General features: G+C 37.9%; 1 protein-coding gene across 1 annotated transcript in view; it reads left to right on the forward strand.

The window, feature by feature from the left end:
- Positions 1–20,541, forward strand: part of LOC150087182 (nose resistant to fluoxetine protein 6-like) — a 109,628-nt gene extending 89,087 nt beyond the window's left edge. The window contains exons 13-15 of the mRNA XM_090372397.1: positions 4,010–4,196; positions 8,308–8,450; positions 20,275–20,541. Coding sequence (XP_090228523.1) covers positions 4,010–4,196; positions 8,308–8,450; positions 20,275–20,541 — 597 coding nt within the window. The remainder of the gene's footprint in view (positions 1–4,009; positions 4,197–8,307; positions 8,451–20,274) is intronic.
- Positions 20,542–20,929: the final 388 nt, after the last annotated feature.

The raw sequence follows: 20,929 nt of genomic DNA on the forward strand, positions 1-20,929 counted from the left end.
TAAGTTTTGCTTTGCCCCATTGAAAGGTTTCCTGGATATCAGCATTAGAGGAAGAATCAGGAGATATTCGAGAAGATGAAGCTATTTATGCAAGGCAAGGTTTCTCAAACTGGAACGCAATATGCTGTCATCAGCAAAACTATGGATAGAATTTCCAGTCACTGGAAGAAAGACATTCATATACAAGAGGAAAAGAGTGGGAGATAGAACTGAACCCTGGGTTCTCAGCTATCAGTATTAGTGGAGACGTTAGAAGGCAAAGCGCCATCTCTCGTCACGCACACTGAGAGATCAGAGAAAACTGGTTATTGAATTACAAAAAAAAAAAAAAAAACCAGTAGGAAATTTATAAGATGGAAGCTTATTTAGAAAAACCTTATACCCAACACGATCAGAAATCTTTGAAATGTCAAGAGCAACTAACTGAATTTCACCAGCCTTTTCCATTGAATTTGTCCATGCGTGGGTAACATAAGCCAGTGTTTCAACAGTGGATCGACACTGATGGAATCCATACTGAATTATTGATGAGGTAGAAGGTCTCTAGATATTTATTAGGATAGTTTCTAGATAGTTTTTAGGAGTTGGCGATTAATGGGTTTCTCCATTTCTTTAAGAAAGAGTTCAATATCAACAAGTTTCCAAGCAGAAGGAAAAGCATCACTGAAATAAAAGGCTACACAGAATAGGAGTTAGCTGAGAATCACAAGTTTTGAGAAAAAAGCGAAGAAATATCATCAGGGCCTGGAACTTTCTTGTCATCAAGATAGTTAAAAATTATTCTGCCATCCTTTTATCAGAAAACCATAGGGGTATTAAGTGACACGTACTGGAAAATAGGAAGTGGTTTACCAAAGATCGTCAATACAAGACTTTTAAAAAAAACGTAGGATGCTAGTAAGTCAGCTTTAACTTTAGCTAAGATGATAAGAGAACCACTGGGTTTTAACAGAGGTAGGAGCTGATAAACAAAAGTTGCGACCAACAGCTTTCGCAAAAGATCACTTTGCTTGACTATTATTTGAACAGATGCTCTACTCAGCCTTTTTAAAATGCTAGTTTAGACAAATTAATAAGTGCTTTAGAATTGTTTCACGCTTTGTGTAGGCAGAAAATTATTTTGAAGATTCATATTCAAGGCAATTGTGATAGGTAACATTCTTATATTGAACAGCCTTACCAATTTTTTGGAGAATCAAGCATTAGATAAAGGACAAGATTTTAACGTGATGTGTGGATTTTATTTATTTATTATTATTTGTTTTTAATTTTCATTAGATGTTGAAAATCAGCCGCTGGAACAACATGCCAAAACAAATAACTTCATTCTCAATTTGTGTCATCTGGGTCAAAGAACCACATGCAATTGTGAAGTGTGGAATTAAGTATTTTCTCTTTACAAGAATAATTTTGATGGCACGATCAGAGCAAACACTCTCAGATCATCCCATTTCATATTCTTGCAGTACCAAATAGTACGAAGCTGAGAATGGCCACAAAAAAAAAAGCTCCACTGGAAAACAGACCATCACTAGGTTTTGGTGTGAGATACCCGGAGGACCAATCACTTCAATCTGTACTTAGAAGGGTAGTTCTTGAGAAAAAGATCAAGGAGTGTTGGCTATGTGGCTAGGATTTTCTGGTATTCTGGTAGGTTAATGAACAGTTTGAGAGAGGTCATTCGTAATTGCAAAATTTTAACATCTCAGCCAGCTGGGTCCACTTGAATAGAAAACTGAATCCAGCTAGAGTTATGAACATGAAAATCGCCAAGAAAAATGACCTCACTGTCAGGAAAGTTGAACTGGAGAGAGTCATATCTCAAAAAAAAAAAAAAAATAAGTCAATGAGTTCCAAGAAATTAGTGGAATTTCGGGATCGACAGAGGCAAAAGATGAATTTGACAAGATGGAGTAGAGAGAGAGTTTGAGGCAGAGCAGTGCGAAAAGTGGTGGTTTAAAATGACTAACTCTTTGGCAATGAATATCAGAGCGAACACGTACAACCACCTTTAAAGCGAAAGGAATCGTACTGCAAATAATTAGAACAACTATTAAATAATTAGATTAAATAATTAGAGCAGTGGTTGAACCCACTGATAATTTGCATTTGACGGAAAAGTGGAGCTTGGCAGAGTCAAGTGAGAATGTACACCATTCAAAATGGAACTGAGACCTCGTATGTATTTGAAATGAACGAGGAAGTGTTTGAGAAGTTTAGATATTTTCACAGATAAAACCTGACGCCATGGTACTCATGAATATTCACAGTAACGTGCTGCTAGATTAGTTTATTCAACTTCTGTAACTGTTGTTTGTGGAGATCAATATTATTAAGAGTTATGAATTAAAAGGTAAATACAATGGAACTAAATGTTATTTATAAAACTTCCTATTACATTTTTGCCAAACTCGACACAATTAGCAGTTATATCTGAACGCCGAAACTATAAGGTCAACGAACGAACTTTTTATTTATTTCAGAGAGAGAGAGAGAGACAGAGAGAGAGAGAGAGAGAGAGAGAGAGAGAGAGAGAGAGAGGCTTTAGCTCTCTTAATTATGTTTCCTATTGAGGGAACACGATATGTGTGTGGATTTGTGTTTGGGCGAGCGCATCGTATGTCTGTTTTTACGTTCAGTTTCACGTTATGTATTTCTAGTTATTCTTGTTTAAACTCCGGCACGACCACAAGGTAGGAATTTACAATAAATCTTGAAAAAAAATCGTTATTTATATTTAGTAGCCTTAGGGTGCCTACAAATTTCCGAGCGAGCAACAAGTTATGAATTCTCAGAACCCGAACTGACTGCGAATTCTGAAAAAAATTGGGGTTAGAATTTTAGAATAATAAATCCTGTTCTTTTAAACTTATTCGCAAAAAGGAAATTTATTTGTATTTATTTTTTTCCCAGGACCCACGCAACAACCGACTTCTAATTTAAACGTCACTTAAAAAATTTTAAAAAAAGAAAAAAAAACTCGAGCCCACTCAAATTTCATTACAATTATTGAAATAAAATTTTCAAACTTATTTTAAGAAATAAATTTATGAATGCTGGAAGAAAAAAATATTCAGAGAGAAGTTACCTTAAACCCATTAGGGGTTATCTGTTCTGCACATGTTTGCAATACGCTGATCCCTAAATCATTAAAATCCAAATATTGAGCACTCTAGACACTCGTTTGTTAGGGTGAAATAAGAAACTCATTGTATTAAGAATCATAAAATATAGGATATATTTTACTATTAAAATACTACTACTATAAATAAAAATAAATATAAAAAATAAAACAGATAAGAAATAGAAAAAATAATAATACTACGATTACAAATAAGCTAACGATCATTATTATTAAATAATAGTAGTAGTAGTAATATTATTATTACTACTACTAGGAATCCAGTTGTTGCATGTGGACCGACGGACAAGGAAAAAACATGTTGGCGCTTTACTTAAAAGCAGAAGTATCTAAAACAGTCACTTGTTAAAATTTCTTTGTTTAATTTTGCCATCTTTCCCAATGTAAACCTGTTCACAAGAGCAACACTTTCACAACGGAGACCAACTTCAGAGCATGCACAAAACGTTTCTCGCTCGAGAATTAGCAACATCCCTCTGCAGCTCGCTCGCTGGCAATGTGAAGACCCTCATTCAAACCAACATGCAGTAAAACATCGCTCTGACGCTGATGGGCTCGCTTGCAATGTGTAGGTACCCTAAGGCTTGAACCACTGTCCGCTCAAACAACGTGAGCTACTGCACCTCACTCTTGACTCGGCTACGTCAGGCCTAAATGGCATGCTGTTTATTTTTGTATTGTCTTTCTTCTATCAGGATTCAACATATATTTGATAACGATCCCTTCCTAATAATGACAAAGGTGTGATTATAAAAAATGGGTTTTATTTTCATTTGTTTTTTTATTTGTTGAGTTTTCAAAAGTGTTATCCTGTTCTCTCTTGCCACGAATAATTGCTGATTAATACGTATTTGTTATTTCTCGTAGGCCTTACAGTGCATTGGATGGGCAGTAGCTATAACTGTCAATATGGCTGTTGTTTATGGACCTATTAATTTTTCCAATGGAAAAGAACATCATTTACTGGATATTACATTCTATTCTGGATTTCGCTATGCTGCATGGGGAGTTGGACTTGCGTGGATAGTTCTTGTCTGTGCTACTGGATGTGGAGGTACAAAAACTACTTTATGCAATGCAAAAATGTACCAAAAACTATATTTTCTTCTAAAAGAATCATAAATAACATTTCAGTAATATCTCTTTAGGCTTTTATGATCTGCTGAACTATCGAACTGATTTTTATAAGATTGACATTTTTGGAAACCCTGGGACTCGCCATTCATGGCAATGTCTTTTTTTTTTTTTTATGAAATATAACCTTCACCAAAAGGTAGTTTTTAACATTTTAATTTCCAGCCTTTTTGTAGGCAACTCGCGAGGACCGATGGATTTTCTTACCCACAACGCGCACGAATATAGTACTCGTGATGGGGTTCCAGTCATTTTGCCTTCCATATTCATTGAAAGTCCAAGAAAACATTACAAATTACCAAGCTGCAGTGAGTATATTCGCGAGAAGTGGAAAGCCAGATATATTTCATACGTTAACCGCCAATCTAAAATTGAGAGAGATCACCAATAATCTAACACCATACGAGATAGAGCTGAGAACCGTCCAGACTTGATAACAGGCATCAGAAGTAGAAACATTTACTTGAAGATCTCTATAAGGAATATATATTAGGAATGCCAGTGGCACACGCCCATGTAACTGAATTTCAAAAAGGTGGAGTGTTCCACTGTCTTTTGATGATTCTACATCAAGGATGCTAAGTTCAGTGAAACTGACGAAATAGACTCAATTTCATACTTTGAATTACCGATAAAAATAGTAATCCGCGATTGTACGATATTGTACATAGGATAAACGGACCCTGTGGCACAATGCATGAGTAATGATATTTGCACGAAAGCATTTCAGAAGATTTTTCGCGAATAATCGTGATTAAATATAGCTATCTAAAGTACCACCAAAGGAAAAATGGTGGGCAAGTAGACATTGGATTGAATAACAGATGGGTTGTGCCTTACAATCAGTATTTAACTTTAAAATATGAAGCGCACATAAATGTAGAAATCTGTTCATTAATTAAATCTGTAAATTATCTTTACAAACATATATTTACAAGGGTCACCATGAAGCTGCACTATATCTGCCGAACGAACAAAAGGAAACAGCAAAAGATTTACGAGGTAATTTCACATTTGAATGTCCGGTACGTTAGTTCATCAGAAACGATGGGCAGTAAATGAATGCTGACTGGTTGCGACACATGTTCAGACTGGTTTGGAAAAGACGGAAGGAGTGCGGTGTATATATGGTTTCTAAGACGCATATCTTAGAAACCATATATACACCGCCCATGGATGTATAGAAAATGTCTGCAGCAGACACAGAACGTCTTGAGACAGAGTGTGGACCTAACTTCGTAAGAAATGAGTCAATAATTAACCTAACAGTCCTCTTTTGAATGGAGTCTATAAGACAGAGAAATTATCTTGGCATCGCCCGGACGTGAAGAAAATATTTCATAAGAGATCGAATTTGACACTTGTCTAATGAGTAGCTCTTTAAAAGAAAGGTTAAGGCGAGAGGGAAAGAAAAAACCCAGTTTTTTTTAGATACAAAGGAAGAAATATTTGTGATGTTCTTATACAAAGAGAGAGATTAAAAGTCAGAATAATCTATAATAGAGGTATGTAATTTGTCTATAAATTTGAGTGTCATCAAAAATCCTTTTTGCGAGATATAAGCAGGACTGAGATTTAGAAAGATTGAAATTAACTAAGTTCTCTTTAACCCACTGAAGAATTACCTGGAGATTAGCATTTAAGGAATTCGAAATGGATATTACAGAAGATGAAGCTGTTTATGCATGGCAAGAACTCTCAAACTGGAAGTTTTAATGCAATGCACTATCATCAGCAAAACTATGAATAACATTTTCTATCACTGGAAGAAGATCATTATTATTCAACAGGAAAAGAGTGGGAAAAGGAACTGAGCCTCGAGGTACACCAGCGTTAATAGGCCGCCGTAGCCGAGTGGTCAAGCGCGCGGGTGCATAAGTACACGTGCCTTGAGTGACCCGGGTTCAAGCCAGTGACTGCTGAATACGGTGCTGTTTCTTGTATTCTCTCTACCTTGTGAACTCCTCTCACCGTGTGGTCGTCCCGGAGTATAAACCATCTATAAACCAGAGAGCCATCTATCATCACTTGTATAAACCAGAGAACCATCTATCATCACTCGTATAAACCAGAGAGCCATCTATCATCACTCGTATAAACCAGAGAGCCATCTGTCATCACTCGTATAAACCAGAGAGTCATCTATCATCACTCGCAGAAAGCAGCTAGAAAGAAAACTGGATACCCAATAACAAAACATACTGCGAAGTCCATAAGATGAAAACTTATTTAGAATACCTTTATGCGAAACATGATCCAAAGCCTTCGAAAAATCGACAGTAGTTGCTTGAGTTTTATAAAACCTTTCCATGGAATTTGTACATAGATGGGCAACATAATCCAATATATCGCCAATAAAGCGGCACTGACAGAATCCACATTGGCGACCATTAATCTGTTTGAAGGTCTTAATATAGTTCAGGAGTTGGAGGTTAATGGATTTCTCTATTACTTTAGAAAGTCTGCGCGCACAGTGCTATCGTCACCGTCCTCCTCCCCACACAGGGTGGAAAAGACCCGGGTTCAATCCCATCGATGACGCCAGGAACTTTAATTGGCTTTTTTCACTCCATGGCTGAGTTATTCGATCTCAGGCGTAGATAGCAAGGTTTCTTTTACCAGAAACTGGAGCTTTTCGTCCAGCAAACCAGGCAAATCGACCAGAGAATACACGCAATTTACAGACATAGATGCTAGTAAGTCATCTTTACCTTTAGTTGAGGTGGAAACAGAACCATTGGTTTTTTAGCAGAGGTGGGAGCTACTTGGCAAAATTTGTGGCCAATAGCTTTAGGAACAGACCAGAATGCTCAGCTACCAGTTGGACAAGAAGACAATTTATACTTTTAGTATCTGTTCAAAAACTAATTTAGAATGATTATTTAGAATAATTAACTGCCTTACAATTGTTGCGAGCTTGGGTCTAGGCACCTGGAGATGATAATGCACGTCAATTGCGATATATAGCATTCTTACATTGAACAACCTTAGAACATTTATTGGAGAGCAAAGCAAATGAGCAGAGTAAATGGCGAAGTTAGCCATTTGAGAAAATATCATCACCAAGTTGGGTTGTGAGGTGCCTAGAAGACTATTCACTCACATACTTGAGAGGTCTGTTCTTGAGAAGATGATCAAGAGTGCTGGCTGTGTGGTTAGGATTGCGTGTAATCTGGTGGGTAAATGTGCAAACATTGGTAATTGCAAAAGACTCTGTATCTCGATTGTGTGCCTAGAAAACTGAAGCCAGCAGGAGTTGTGAACCTTAAAATCGTCAAAGCAACTTACATCACTGTTAGGAAAGTAGGACTGGAGAAAGTCGAGTTTCATAGAAAGGATATCAAGGAGTTTCAAGTGTTAAGTGGAATTGGGAGATCGATAGAGGCAACAGATGAAGCTGACAGAATGAAGTAGAGAGATTTGAAGACACAGAAGATCTTAAAGAGGTGGTTCCAAATTATTAAATCTCTTATAGGGAATATCGGAGCAGACATATGCACAAATATCATCTATGAAACAAAAACAATCATATCGGGAATATTTAGGACAAATTAGATGAGCTCTGGTTGAATCAACCCATAATTGGGATTCTCTCAGAAAAAATAATTGTGGCTTGTCAGATTATATGGAAATCATTCAGATTGAAACTGATACCATATATATCTGAAGTGAAGGGGAAGTTTTGGGGAACATTTGACATTTTCACAGTTAATTTTGCTTCAACAGCTTGACTATCCATGATATATTCAGTACCAAAGAAAAGGTGGAGGACATTTTGTTTTTTGAAATTTATGGATATGGAGTACACACAGCAAGGATATACCCAACTCCTTGGTATTACGTAGCCGCGACTATGCTCCCCCGTAACACATTTTGATAAAAAAAACTGTTTTAAGAAAACGGTTTTTTATCAAAATGTGTGACGACGTTTTTCATGTATGCAAGAGTGCATACAAAGTGCATAGAGAATTCTAGCAAGCAAAGAAATAAAATTTTTCTAAAGTATAATTCATTTTTTGCTATTCTTATAGGATGGATCAATGCGATTCTCTGTTGGAAAGCATTCGTGCCTTTAGCCAGATTGAGCTACATAACGTACATTGTTCATCCGATCTTGCAGTGGACATTTATGTCAAACATGTCGAGAGAAGTCGAATTCACTTACCAGCTATGTGTAAGTAAATTAATAAACCTATTTAATGTGGTGTAAATACCAGTTGGAATATAATATGTGGCTTAATTTATTTTTTTTGAACGATGGCGCTAAAATCGAGTCATTGTACAAAATGAATACAGAATAATTAGTTACATTGTATACAAATTTCTTAACACAGAAGGACGTTTTGAAAAACAGTTAACCTTAACAAACTTTCAAAGTACAATCAATGTAACATTTAAACAGAATTTAACTCCAGATTCTTGCCAGCGAACAGTTAAAACTGTAAAGAGGAACAGCAAATCTATTAAGATTTGCTTGCAATAAGCTTTTTCCCCACAGATTCTCTCTGGATTAGATTTAATGTACGTACATTAAAGATCTTCAGATTACTGCTGGCGAACATCCCGTCTAGGCTTCTCAAGAGGAGAAAGACAACTTCCGTTCTTTATCTCAGAATTACGGGGCGTGGCTACAACACCCGAGATGTTTGACGAATATATCCTCCCCATAAGCAGCTGAAAGATGAAACTCAAGTTCTTAGTCATGACCTGTTTTCATAGGATTGTGGGATTCATCCGACTCTCTTTATCCACCCATGGATCCATCATTTAGTGCTGAGGTTTCAACTATGTGTCAAGTATATAGGAGAGCTGGAGCACAGAAAGGTACCGGAAAGAGGCAAACTACGCATTGTGGCCAGTCGATCAACATAGTTAGCTTTTATATTTATATGGAGTTACGTGGATTTATATATATATATATATATATATATAATATATATATATTTGATTAATGTTACCATAAGGAGTTAGAGACAATCATCGCACGCCGCGTACCATACCGTGAAAGCAACAAGTGGCAGCATCTTCAGCTTAGCATGTACTATTATTTTATTCCTCTGGGGATGGGAGACAATATTCAACATTCCCTTAAAATTATTGATAGTACATTAACAGGGGATTACACTTCACAGATATCTGTATACTATCCTGCAATAGATTTTCTCTGGCAAATGCCAGTTGCCATCTTTACAAGATCAATATTAAGTTAGAGTGTTGATTAGAAGGGTTTTCGCTGAGATAAATTTATAACAAATTTCCAACAGGATTACAATTATTTTCGACGAAGGAGATGAGCAAATGGTAGAAGGCTACTTGTGTTACATCCATAGATTCAAGGGGGAGGGGTGTAGCGAGGAGATAATTGCTGTCATCACTTTCACAAGAGTAATGAGGCGTCTCCCACTCATCACATTTGCTAATACACTGATTTTCAGTTGACTACCAAATATCGTAGAACTATTTATGATTACCAGATATTGTGTATTGTTTGCCCATTTCAACATCCAACATTTTTTAGCAAAAATTGTTTCATCAGTGTTGGGAAGCTTAAGCCCATACCTCTGCAGCATATACTATCGATGGATATACAGCCATATTAAAATATCTGATTGTGGTGTTTGGCTCATTAGCACATAGGAAGTGCTGTTTGCATGGCCAGCTTCGACTATTGGTATTAGTAATGAAATTATGCAAGGAAATAAGCTTATACAAAAAACATTCTACTCATCTATCTATCCCCTCTAATAATTTGTTTGATTCTTCCTTAATTTTATTTAAACTGTCCGCCTCCACGACACCAGATGGTAAAAGGTAAAGTGCAGCCATTATCAACCCACTGCAGGATGGAAGCCTCCTCAACAATTCGTGCTGAGGGAAATGGACCATAATCTGCCACGCTGGTCCAGTGCGGGTTGGCAGATCGACCGTATTCAGCAGTCAGGGGCTTGAACCCCGGTCTACTCAAAGAGCATGTGCTACTGCACTCCCGCTCCTGACCACTCGGCTACGGAGGCCGTTGAAAGCTAATTTTCACACATTCATCACGCAACCGTCCCTTCTCAATTGAAAAAGGAAGGATGAGATTCGGCAAGTTGCAGCATTTGCAATTTGCAGAACTGAAATGTTTCATGTTAAGAGTATCCTTTTGTGTCAATGACCAATCTGGTTGTTCTTCTCTGCACCCGTTCCAACAGATCCACACCTTTCCTAAAATGCTGCTTCCAGACTTATACAGTACTCAAGATTGCGGACTGTCCACTGCCTTATACAATGGGATAATCACTTCCTTATTCCTGGAAAAAATCTTGCATACATATAAAAGCTTTTTTTGTACAATGAATACAGTGTATTTTATATACTATATTAACCGTACAATAAGAATTACTGTATTGTAGAGTTACTAATAGCTAGGGGTTTTAAAAGTTACAAAAAAAAATTGGCAAAATCATGTGAGCTCTCCTAGCACGCTACCCGCACTGCTCCGAAAATATGTGGGACTGTAAAATCCCGTAGATCTCTTCCCTTCTCCACTACCTTATTCTGGAGCTCGATGGACGATCCAACTTCATTCGTTGTATTTCGTTTTATAATTGGCGACTACCTAGGCCTGTTTTATGGGACTGAACTTTAAGCCGATAGGCGATTGGCTATCTCTAGGATCATCTCTGGTAGATGCTTCGGTGCCCTTGTTTCTATGAAAATCTTCATATCACTAGGATAGCAAAGGGAGTTACGGGGAGATGCGGAAGATGTGGGGAGAAATGGCTAGAAAGCTGACGCGCGTCCAATCATGCAGGATACTCATAGAGAAGCACAGCTTTTGATTCAGGTCATTCTGCGTTATAATCAGTTTCATGTTATACAGAAATTCCTGTAGGAACCCCATTAGATCCTACATATCCTCCATATTAACCTTGGAGTATAATATGTAAGACAGCCAGGATGTTAGTCTTGCTATCATAAGCTGCTCTGACATCTAAGAAGGTGCCTCTAAATCACCGTACTCAGATAAAGCGGCTTTTGAGAAAAGCAGCGATTACGTGGTAGTTTTAGTGGTTTTGTCTGGCAGCCGTCGAGAAAATATTTGACAGAAACATACAATATGTCTTATTGTATGTTTTACAGATGAGCGCCGGGATTTAATCCATCAGTTTATTAAGCTACTAAAAAATTATGAGAGTTATTTCCGTTTCGGCAAGACGAGGCGACTTCTTCTCCCTCCAATAAAACAGTGGCAATGCTAAGAGACGTTTACACTGATCCCCAAGATCATCATTTGTGGAGCTTGTTGAAAGGTAAATTGTATCAAAATAATCTAAACGCAATTCTAGGAACTAAAGACGAATATACGTAATGTCACTGCAAACACCGCCGATGTTCAAACATTAAAATAGGAAGGTGTACTTATTCAACATTTATTACATATTTTTATAATTACTTATTATCATTATATGTATATATTTTGCTTTCAAAATCTTACATTAAAATAACAAATATAGTTTTAATGACTGACATTTGGTTTGCGTGAATTTTTAATCACTTGTATCAGGATCTTCATTTTTAACCCATGCTATTCAACGTATTGTTCAATGTAACTCAATCCATCACGAGACTGCCAATAGCCTTACTGCCTACTAATATATCATTTAAGAGAACGGCCTTACAACATGCTATCCTGCTCGTGAGAACCCCTTATGGGTGTTACGATGGGTTTAGGTTGATTGATTAATTTAGAAATTCTTGGCGCAAGAGCTACTGCGGCTAAAATGCGCCTGGAAGGTTTTTTACAACAGTTTTGTTTGTATTCGTATTTTGTTGCGAATAGTTTCCAGGAGTCGCGGAGTGACTGTAGCTTACTGCGAAGATTATGATTGGTTTCATATTAGTTTGTAGAACTTTATTTCCCTGAGCAACGTCTGCTATGTTTTTTCTATCTTCCAGTATGATTTTCAGAGAGAGAAAGTGATGTTTGGTTGTCAACTCTTTGAAGCAACTCCGGCGCTCTTCTGTAAAAGTTGGACCTGTAATCAGTACATGTTCTACTGTTGGTTGTGTGTGACATATAGGACATAGAGGGAGATCTTCTCCTCGCAAAAGATGACCGTGGCTGAAATGAGCGTGTCCTATTCTTAACTTTGCGAGTATAACTTCCTCACGTCTGTTTTGTTATTTGCTGGATTTTCATGGTTGCCGTAAACTTTTAATTTGGTGCAATTTGTTATTGTTTAGACCTTGCCATTGCTGTTGCCAATGGTGTTGTTGTTTGTTGGATTTATTGGTGCAAAGGCTACTAAGGCACTAAATGCACCTATTACAATCTTATTTGGTACACGATTGTTATATTAAATAAAAGGATTCAGATCAGATGATATTTGTTTATCATTTTGAGGAAGGTAAAAACATCATTAATATCTTGTCGGTCTCCGAGAATCTGCTGTAAGGTAAGTTTATTAGAGGAATATAGATATGAAGAGAAAGCTGTTTGTCGTTCTCTCAGATATAATGGGTTTTCGATGATAAAGTGGTTTACTGTGAGTTGAGTTTGACAGTTGCTGCATAGTGGAGGGTCATCCTGAGTGAGTAAATAACTGTGAGTCAGGTGGGTATGTCCAATTTGCATTCTGGCAAGTATTACTTCTTCCTTTCTATTGCCTCTTAGGCTTGATAGCCACTGCTTGTGATCATTTTTAATCTGAAAGAGCTTATTCCTTTTTCCTCCCTGCCAAATGGATAGCCATTTTTTTTCTAACAGTGCTATGTATGATGCGTTTGAAATCTGTGTAAGGTATCTGCATGTCTGATGTTATGTGACTGGCGTTCTTAGCAGCAAGATCCGCTTGTTCGTTTCCTCTGATTCCAGAGTGCCCAGGTATCCAACAGAAAATTAATTTTTGCCTGTGTGCAAGAAGCTGCACTAAATTGATTTGAATTTGTTGTAGTAACGGATGACTGGAAGGAAATTTACTCTGAAGAACAGATACAGCGCTTAAGGAATCGGTGTAGATATAATGTAGTTTGAGGATATAATGACTGTTTTACATTGTCTAGAGCCAACAGGATAGCATACAGTTCTGCGGTGTAAATACTGTACTCCAAAGGGAGCTGCTGGGATATTGTAATGTTTGGTAGAACTGCAGCTGCGCCAACTTTATTATCTGTCTTGGAACCATCAGTGTAAATTTGGATGAAACTAGAGAACTGAAAAGAGCAAGTTACATGGATCTGCTGAATACTGAAATTTGGAAGTGCATTCTTTCCCCATTGTTGGAAATGTTGGTCAACATTGGCCAAGGGTATTTGCCATGGTGGCGTAGCCGTGCTAATATCTAGAATTATGTCATTCATATTTAGTTCCCTGCACGTAGTTATGCTTTGTAATCTAATGCCACATGGTTTATTCTGCAAAGGTTTATTTTGGTTCAAATTTTGCCATTTTGGGGTGAATAAATACTGCTTTATAGGATGATGTGGGAAACTTTTGATTTTAGCTGCATAACTTAATAACAGAGCATGCAGACGAAGAAATAGAGGTGGTTTGTGTGCTTCCGTGTAGAGACTCTGAACTGGCGATGTACGAAAAGCTTCCAGTGCAATTCGGAGAGCATTGTGATGTACTGGGTCGAGCCATTTTAATACACTTTCTCTAGCTGAGGCATATGCAGGAGACCCGTAGTCTAGTTTGGATCTTATGAGCGACCGGTATAAGTGCAGCAGCATGTACCGATCTGCACCCCATGACATAGCGGAAATTGCCCTGAGGAGATTCAGCTTCTTTAGACAGGTTGTAGGAATATGCTTAATATGCTCTAAGAAACTAAGTTTGTTATCCAGAATTAGTCCAAGAAAGCTAATACTCTGTTTAAAAGTAATTGGATGAGAATCAAGATGTAAATCGGGATCTGGATGTAAATTCAGTTTACGACAAAAATGAATTGCTGTTGTTTTTTTGTTTTGAAAGTCTGTATCTATTATTTTTGGGCCACTGAAAAAGCTTGTTAATTGTACCTTGAAGCTGCCTTTCAATGAAACGCATGTTTTGTGAGTGGCTTGAGATTGCCAGATCGTCGGCATACAGATATGTTTCAACTGTGTCGGGAATACATTTGGTAATTGAATTAACCTAGAGGGACTCCCTCTTCTTGCACGTTTGCGAGAGAGCAGAGTGAAATCGTACCTGAAAGGACCTATTGCTCAAAAAGTTCTGGATAAATTTTGGAAGATGACCACGAAGACCGGATTCATAGAGATCGTGAAGAATTCCATACCGCCAGGTTGTATCGAAACCTTTTTCAATGTCAAGACATATCATCACTAGGTGTTCGTTCCTGAGAAATGCATTTTGATGTTTCCTTCAGCTTTGACCATAAGGTCAAGTGTTGATCTAGTTCTTCGAAATCCATATTGATTTTGATTTAGAATGCATTCAGTCTCTAGGAACCATGTCAATCTGGCATTAATTATTTTTTCTAATGCTTTTCCTATACAACTAGTTAAAGATATTGGTCGGTAATTTGCTGGATCTGAAATACCTTTCCTGGTTTTGGGAAAGCTAATACAATTGAATGACGCCAACTGATAGGGTAGTAGTCTTCTTCAAAGATTCTCTTATACAGTTTTAGCAGAGCAGAAAGGGATTCTTCACTCAAATGATATATCATGGCATAGTACACTCCATCAGGGCCAGCAGCACTATTTTTGGATCTTGCAAGTGCGCTACGTAACTCTGCCATGGTAAAGAGTACATTGTATGGATGCTGTCGTGAAGTACTGAAATTGAGATTATATTTTTCTGCTTGTACTTTATGTGCCTGGAAACTTGGCTCAAATGAGGTTACAGCTGAGATAGTTTCAAAGGTTTCACCTAATGTATTAGAAATATCAAGAGGATTGCAGTTTTCTTTGCCTTTTAGAAATATTATCGGAGTGGTTATAGGAGATTTTCAATTAATTCTTCGAACTTTAGTCCAAACGGTTCTGATATTTGTGGTTGTTTATAGAGGAGGCATATTTGGACCATGTCTCTTTTTTGCTTATTCGTTGTATATGACGAGATTTAACTCTAGCTTTCTTGAACTGTATCAGATTAGCTCTGGTTGGGTATTTACAAAATAAGTTCCAGTATCTATTCTTCTCTTGTTTGGCATTGCTACTTCATTCCACCATATTTTTGGGTAGGAGCGAGTTTTCATGGATGATCTGGGTATACTGATTTCTACAGCTGCTATCATTTGCTAAGTTATGTAAGTTACGGCAGAATCAATGGTGACAGTCTCAATATCTAGATGTGCCAGTTCTTGATATTTCTTCCAGTTAGCTTCGTCGAATTTCCAAACGGTTTTTATTTCAGTTTGAGGAGGAGAGTTAGCCGATAGTGTGTATATTACTGGAAAGTGGTCACTATTTCGCAGGTTATCAGTGACCGTCCAATCAATAAGCGGAAGGAAGTTTGGCGAGCATATTGAAAGATCAATTGCAGAAGTTGACCTTCAGGAAAGATGCACGTACGTGTGAGTCCCATTGTTTAATAATGGGAAGTTGTGCCTTTCATGAGCAGGTGACTGATGCTTCTGGGTAGCCAAGCAGTCAGAACAGAACACACATATAATACACACAAACCGACGTCACACACATATCTGGCCCATTTGTAGTGATACTGTTCTTCACAGAGATACGACGTGAAGTTGAACTGACGTTCTAGGAGCCGCCCCTTACATAAACACATGTCCACATGTGCCTTTCAAGAAATTTTTCAGTTACCTGACCTCTCTTATCAAGGTGCGAGAAATCCCATAAGGGGTGATGCCCATTCCAGTCACGCAAGATACAGAAAGGCGGTGGCAGCTGGGTAACTAAATCATCCAAATCTGTTAAAGTGTATGGATAATTTGGCGAAAGGTATATGGAAATAACTGTTACCGCTATCTCAACCATAACTCTAGCAGCGATTGCTTCTAAAGAGGGTTGCAGTGCGACAGGTCTGAAAGGAGTTCTGGAGTTTACTAGCAATGCTACACCTCCATGTGCTATATTAGAGTCGTTCCTATCCTTTCTAAGCATTATATGATGTTTTATGCTTATAGATATTTTAAGGGTCAGGTTTGTTTCCTGTAGACAAAGAACAGCAGGATTATATTCGGTAATTAAGTCATAAACATCGTCTAAGTTAGCTCGGAGTCCGCGACAATTCCATTGAATGATTCTATGCATTATTTAGGATTATCGGGTGTGTCTGCTTGCTTACGTGGTGTGGTTTGTTTGCGCCTGTCTAGTCTTTTTTCCCTTTTTGGGAAATTTGGTCTAGTGACGTCCATGTCCTCCTCTTCCGCATGATGTTCAAGAAGTGGTTCATCTCGGTGTGACTTTTTATCTATGTCCATGGTATCAGTACTGGATTTTTGATTATTTCTTTCAGAGCTTGTTTGATTAACTGGCTGTTGTACAGAATTTTTAACTGGCGGTATTGTCAATGGTGTATTTACCGAATGAGTTGATTGCTGTTGGGTAGGCTGTTCTTTTAGTGTAGAGAGGACTGACCTTGCCCAATCAGAAATTGAGATGCCTGGCGGAACTGAACAATCTGATTGTACTGTTATGGATCGTTGCTTTTTTACAACTGAAGAATAAGATGGCAATTTATTTGAAATTTAAAAATGTCTTTTTGCTTCTTGGTATGGCACCTTATGTTCCACTTTGTACTTTTGTATATTCTTTTCAGTCTGCCACTGGATGCACTCCTTTGAAAATACTGAATGATTTCCCTTACAGTTTGGGCAGTTTTGTATTTCAGTGGAGCAATCTGTGTGAACATGCTCTTTTGAACTACAGGAGGCACAGGTGGTTACACCCCTGCAGACTGCTTGTGAGTGTCCAAATTCTTGGCATTTAAAACAACGTACTGGGTTTGGAATATAAGGTCGAATTTTGCACCTTAAATATCCAGGCTTTAACAGTTGTTGGTAAAATTGGTGTTTTAAATGTAAGAATGACCGTTCGGGTAGGAATAAGAATCCCATATTTCTTAATGACTATCCTTTTGGCATTTATTACAATTTGATCGCCTAATTCCTGAACGATCTCCTCCTCAGATGCATTAAGGAGATCCCACTCAGCTATTACCCCTTTTAGAGGAGTTTAGGGTGGCATGCGGGGTAACCTTTGTGGGAATTCCACCAAAAGTCGATATTTTTAATAATTTTTCCGAGTGCTTATTCTCATACATCTCCACTAGGTCTCCAGATTTTAATATTCGAACCATTTTTGGTGGGCCCGCCGCATTTTCAAGACATTTCTGCATTAAGAATGGGGAGGGCTTACTCAAAGGATTATCAGTTAAAGAATGCAGTATCAGAAAAAGAGGCGCAGGGGTTTCTGTTCCTTCTTTTTTCTGCCGTTTTGCCTTACCTGCATTTAAATCTTCTCCGTTTGAGAGATCTGGATCATGAGATCCGTAAGTGGCATGTCTATTTATTTCCATCTTTGCTCCTTTTTGCCCCGGGAGAGTGTTTTTCTTCTCCCAGGTTTCCAGCCCCGCCACGTGGAGGCAGGAGCGGTGCCACCAGTGATCAAGCGGTTTAGAGAGTTAGTTAGGTTAGTACGGATTATATAAATATACAAATATATACAAGGAAAGAAAGGTGTATTTCCTTTCTGGATTCTACTTCAAAGCTTTTAAGTAAAGAATCACTTATGAAAAACAAGAAGAATAGAGACACTGGAAAATAATTATAACTAATCCGCGGAGAAGGAACGCTATGTATCGCACAAAATATCGCTTGGCATTCGGGGCCTGCCAATGGTGTATCCCGCTGTTATGAATAACTTTTTTGTAATCTGTGGATAGTATTCGGGTGCGAGGATGTTGCTGTTGGCTTCCTTAGCAGCTTTGTCTGCTTCTTCGTTACCATGTATTCCGACATGGCTTGGATCCAGCAAAATCTTATGTTATGACCTTCTTCAAGGAGCTTTGATATTCGGCATTGGATTTGTTGTTGCAGTGGGTGTTTATTAGAGTTGACATTTTGTATAGCCATCATGGAGCTAAGGGAGTCAGTAACAATGATGCTGTTTGGTGAGCTTGAGCGTTCGATTTGATTTAGCGCTAAAATTATGGCTTGCAGTTCTGCAGTATAAATGCTGCAGTCTTTTTGGAGTTTTTGGGATGTGGTGGCATCAGATGTGTAAGCATCATGCAGATGCTGATAGTTGATATGTGGAAGTGCTTGTTTGTCCCAAATGTGGAAGGAGAAATCATATGTAGGCTGTTTCATGGTCCATGGTGGTGTAGACTGCTTCGTCAGTGGAGTTATATTATCGAGGTTAAGATTTCTACTGAGGAGAAGATTTTTTCATCTCATGCTCGCAGGTTTGATTCTTTGTTGTTGTTGGTGGTATTGTTGTTCCCATTTTGGTGTAAACAGAAATTCCTGTATGGGGTAACCTGGTAGGGATTTTATTTTAGTTGCGTAGGAAAGTAATTTATTATGTCTTCTGATTTATAGTGGAGGTTCTTAAGCTTCCGCATACAGGCTCAGCACAGGCGAAGTACGGAAAGCTCCAAGAGCTATTCGGAGAGCGCAGTGATGTATTGGGTCAAGCCATCTCAGGGCACTAAGTCTCGCCGAGTCATAGACTGGGGCACCATAGTCTAACAAGGTAAGTTGGGGCATTTAAAGCTTTTATATCCGTTTTCAGTCTCTTTGTGGAGACAGAATCATTTCTTTCACCTTTTCTATTCGTTTTAATTGTATCTCCCTGAGGACTAGATTCCACATATCTTAGATCAGTTATATTCGGATCTATGTACCCAGTAAATTCCTGGGTATTGGAGTCAGTTCGCTTCATTTCGCCCTGGCAGGGAGGGCTTTTTCCTACCAGGTTACCGGCCCTGCCATATGGAGGCAGGAGCAGTGCCACTCTGTGACCAAGCACTAGGGGGTTAATAGTTAATATGTACAAGAGAAGAGAAGGTTGCTTTCCTTTCTAGTTTAGTAATGTTAATTTCTTTACTATAGCTTAGTTAATAGTGTGTTAATGATACTTTAAATAAGGAAAGCGATTTCTATTTCAAGAAAGAGCGCTAATTCATCGCTTGTTCACAGAATCGCTTGGCACCTGGCGCCGATGGGTTGAGGTCAATGTCATTATGCACGGAGTGGTGGAAAAAGCATGGTTGCAGTTTGTTGGCTATTGTATAGTTTTCCGGCGCTTCAGCAACTTAGGTCATATTGCGGGGAGTAAAATTTTAAATGGCGCATGTTCTGTGGTCGATATGCTGTTTATTGGACAAAAAGGAGTTTCAGGGAGAAAAATCATGCTATTCTCGTTTGAGACCGACTACATTGGCTACGTTGTGAAAAAGGCCCAAAACATTTCCTGGCGTCATAGACAGGATTCAAACTTAGGTCTTTTCTACTCAGTGTGGCGGGGGAGGATGATTACACCATCTGTGCTACCCATGAGGACTCTCTGGATTCGAGTGCGGTGTAGACTGGAGGAGCTTAAAGAGGTTTTATCAACGAATTCATCGTTCTTGGGAGAGGAGATTATTGTAAGGTTTTCTATTTGGAAAAGTGGAGTGGGAATTCAGCAAACGCCAACAAAGATGTGCAATTCACAGGCAAGGCACACTGATGCGTCACGGTGGCACTTAAGTTTTAAATTAATTGCACTTACTTTAAAAATAATTTCTTTTATGTTATCTACAGTATTTGTCATCCCACTTTTTTTTATAATCGTACGAACGTCTTTAAATAATGTGCTTCTCTGTCATTTAATCAGTGGCCATTTTTTTTTTTTTTTTTTTGGTTCCATTTATTCTCTATTTCAGTATACCTTACCTATAAACTGTATGCAATGAAAATTTAATTTTATTTTAGCAAAATTCTGATTATGAATTATAATTTTATACAATTTAAACAAAGGCAAGGTTTATAAAAAAAAATAAGTTTCTTGTAAATGGGAGCAAGGTAATGATCATTATATGAATGTGTGTCTTCCAGACGTGGATGTTTTTCGGCTATCTCATGACCAGCTACGGAATCGCTTACTGCGTGAGTCTTCTTGTGGAATCTCCAATGATTGGACTTGAAAAAATTATCTTCGCTGTCAAAGGTGAAAGGCAGAACGGTAAGAGCCATCTCCCAGACACGAATGGAAATAAAATGGCTACGCACGAATTTGAGAACAACGAATTAAGCTCAGCGAAATATCAAGGAAATAATTCTTTAAGCGGTGTGGATAATCAAAGTTTCATCCATCGATTTTAAATTATGGATAATTAAATTTCATATTTTTAAATGTTTTACTCTTTAGGGGTTATATAACCATTTGGTGTATTCACAATGATAATGAAGGTTGCGAAGTAACGAATGAAAAATAAATAAAATAAAGGAGACTCAGATGTCTAAATGTGTGGTAAGCTGATTAATTATAGATCATATTCAATGTAAGAACACTTATAATTTCACGAGCACAAAACACTATATATCAACATTAAAATCTATTAATTAATATAATGTACATGAGTTTGAACCCTTGTATTAAACATGTTGCAATTAATTATGTGCATTTGTCAGTTTGTCTCACTCTGTTCTGGCTAACCCAAAATCCTGGACTTGTATATGCAGTCAGAGGCCCAAGGGTAATATAGTTATC

The sequence above is a fragment of the Mastigoproctus giganteus genome, chromosome 4, assembly GCF_048544385.1.
Source record: "Mastigoproctus giganteus isolate SK-2022 chromosome 4, ASM4854438v1, whole genome shotgun sequence".
NCBI classification, from domain to species: domain Eukaryota; kingdom Metazoa; phylum Arthropoda; class Arachnida; order Uropygi; family Thelyphonidae; genus Mastigoproctus; species Mastigoproctus giganteus.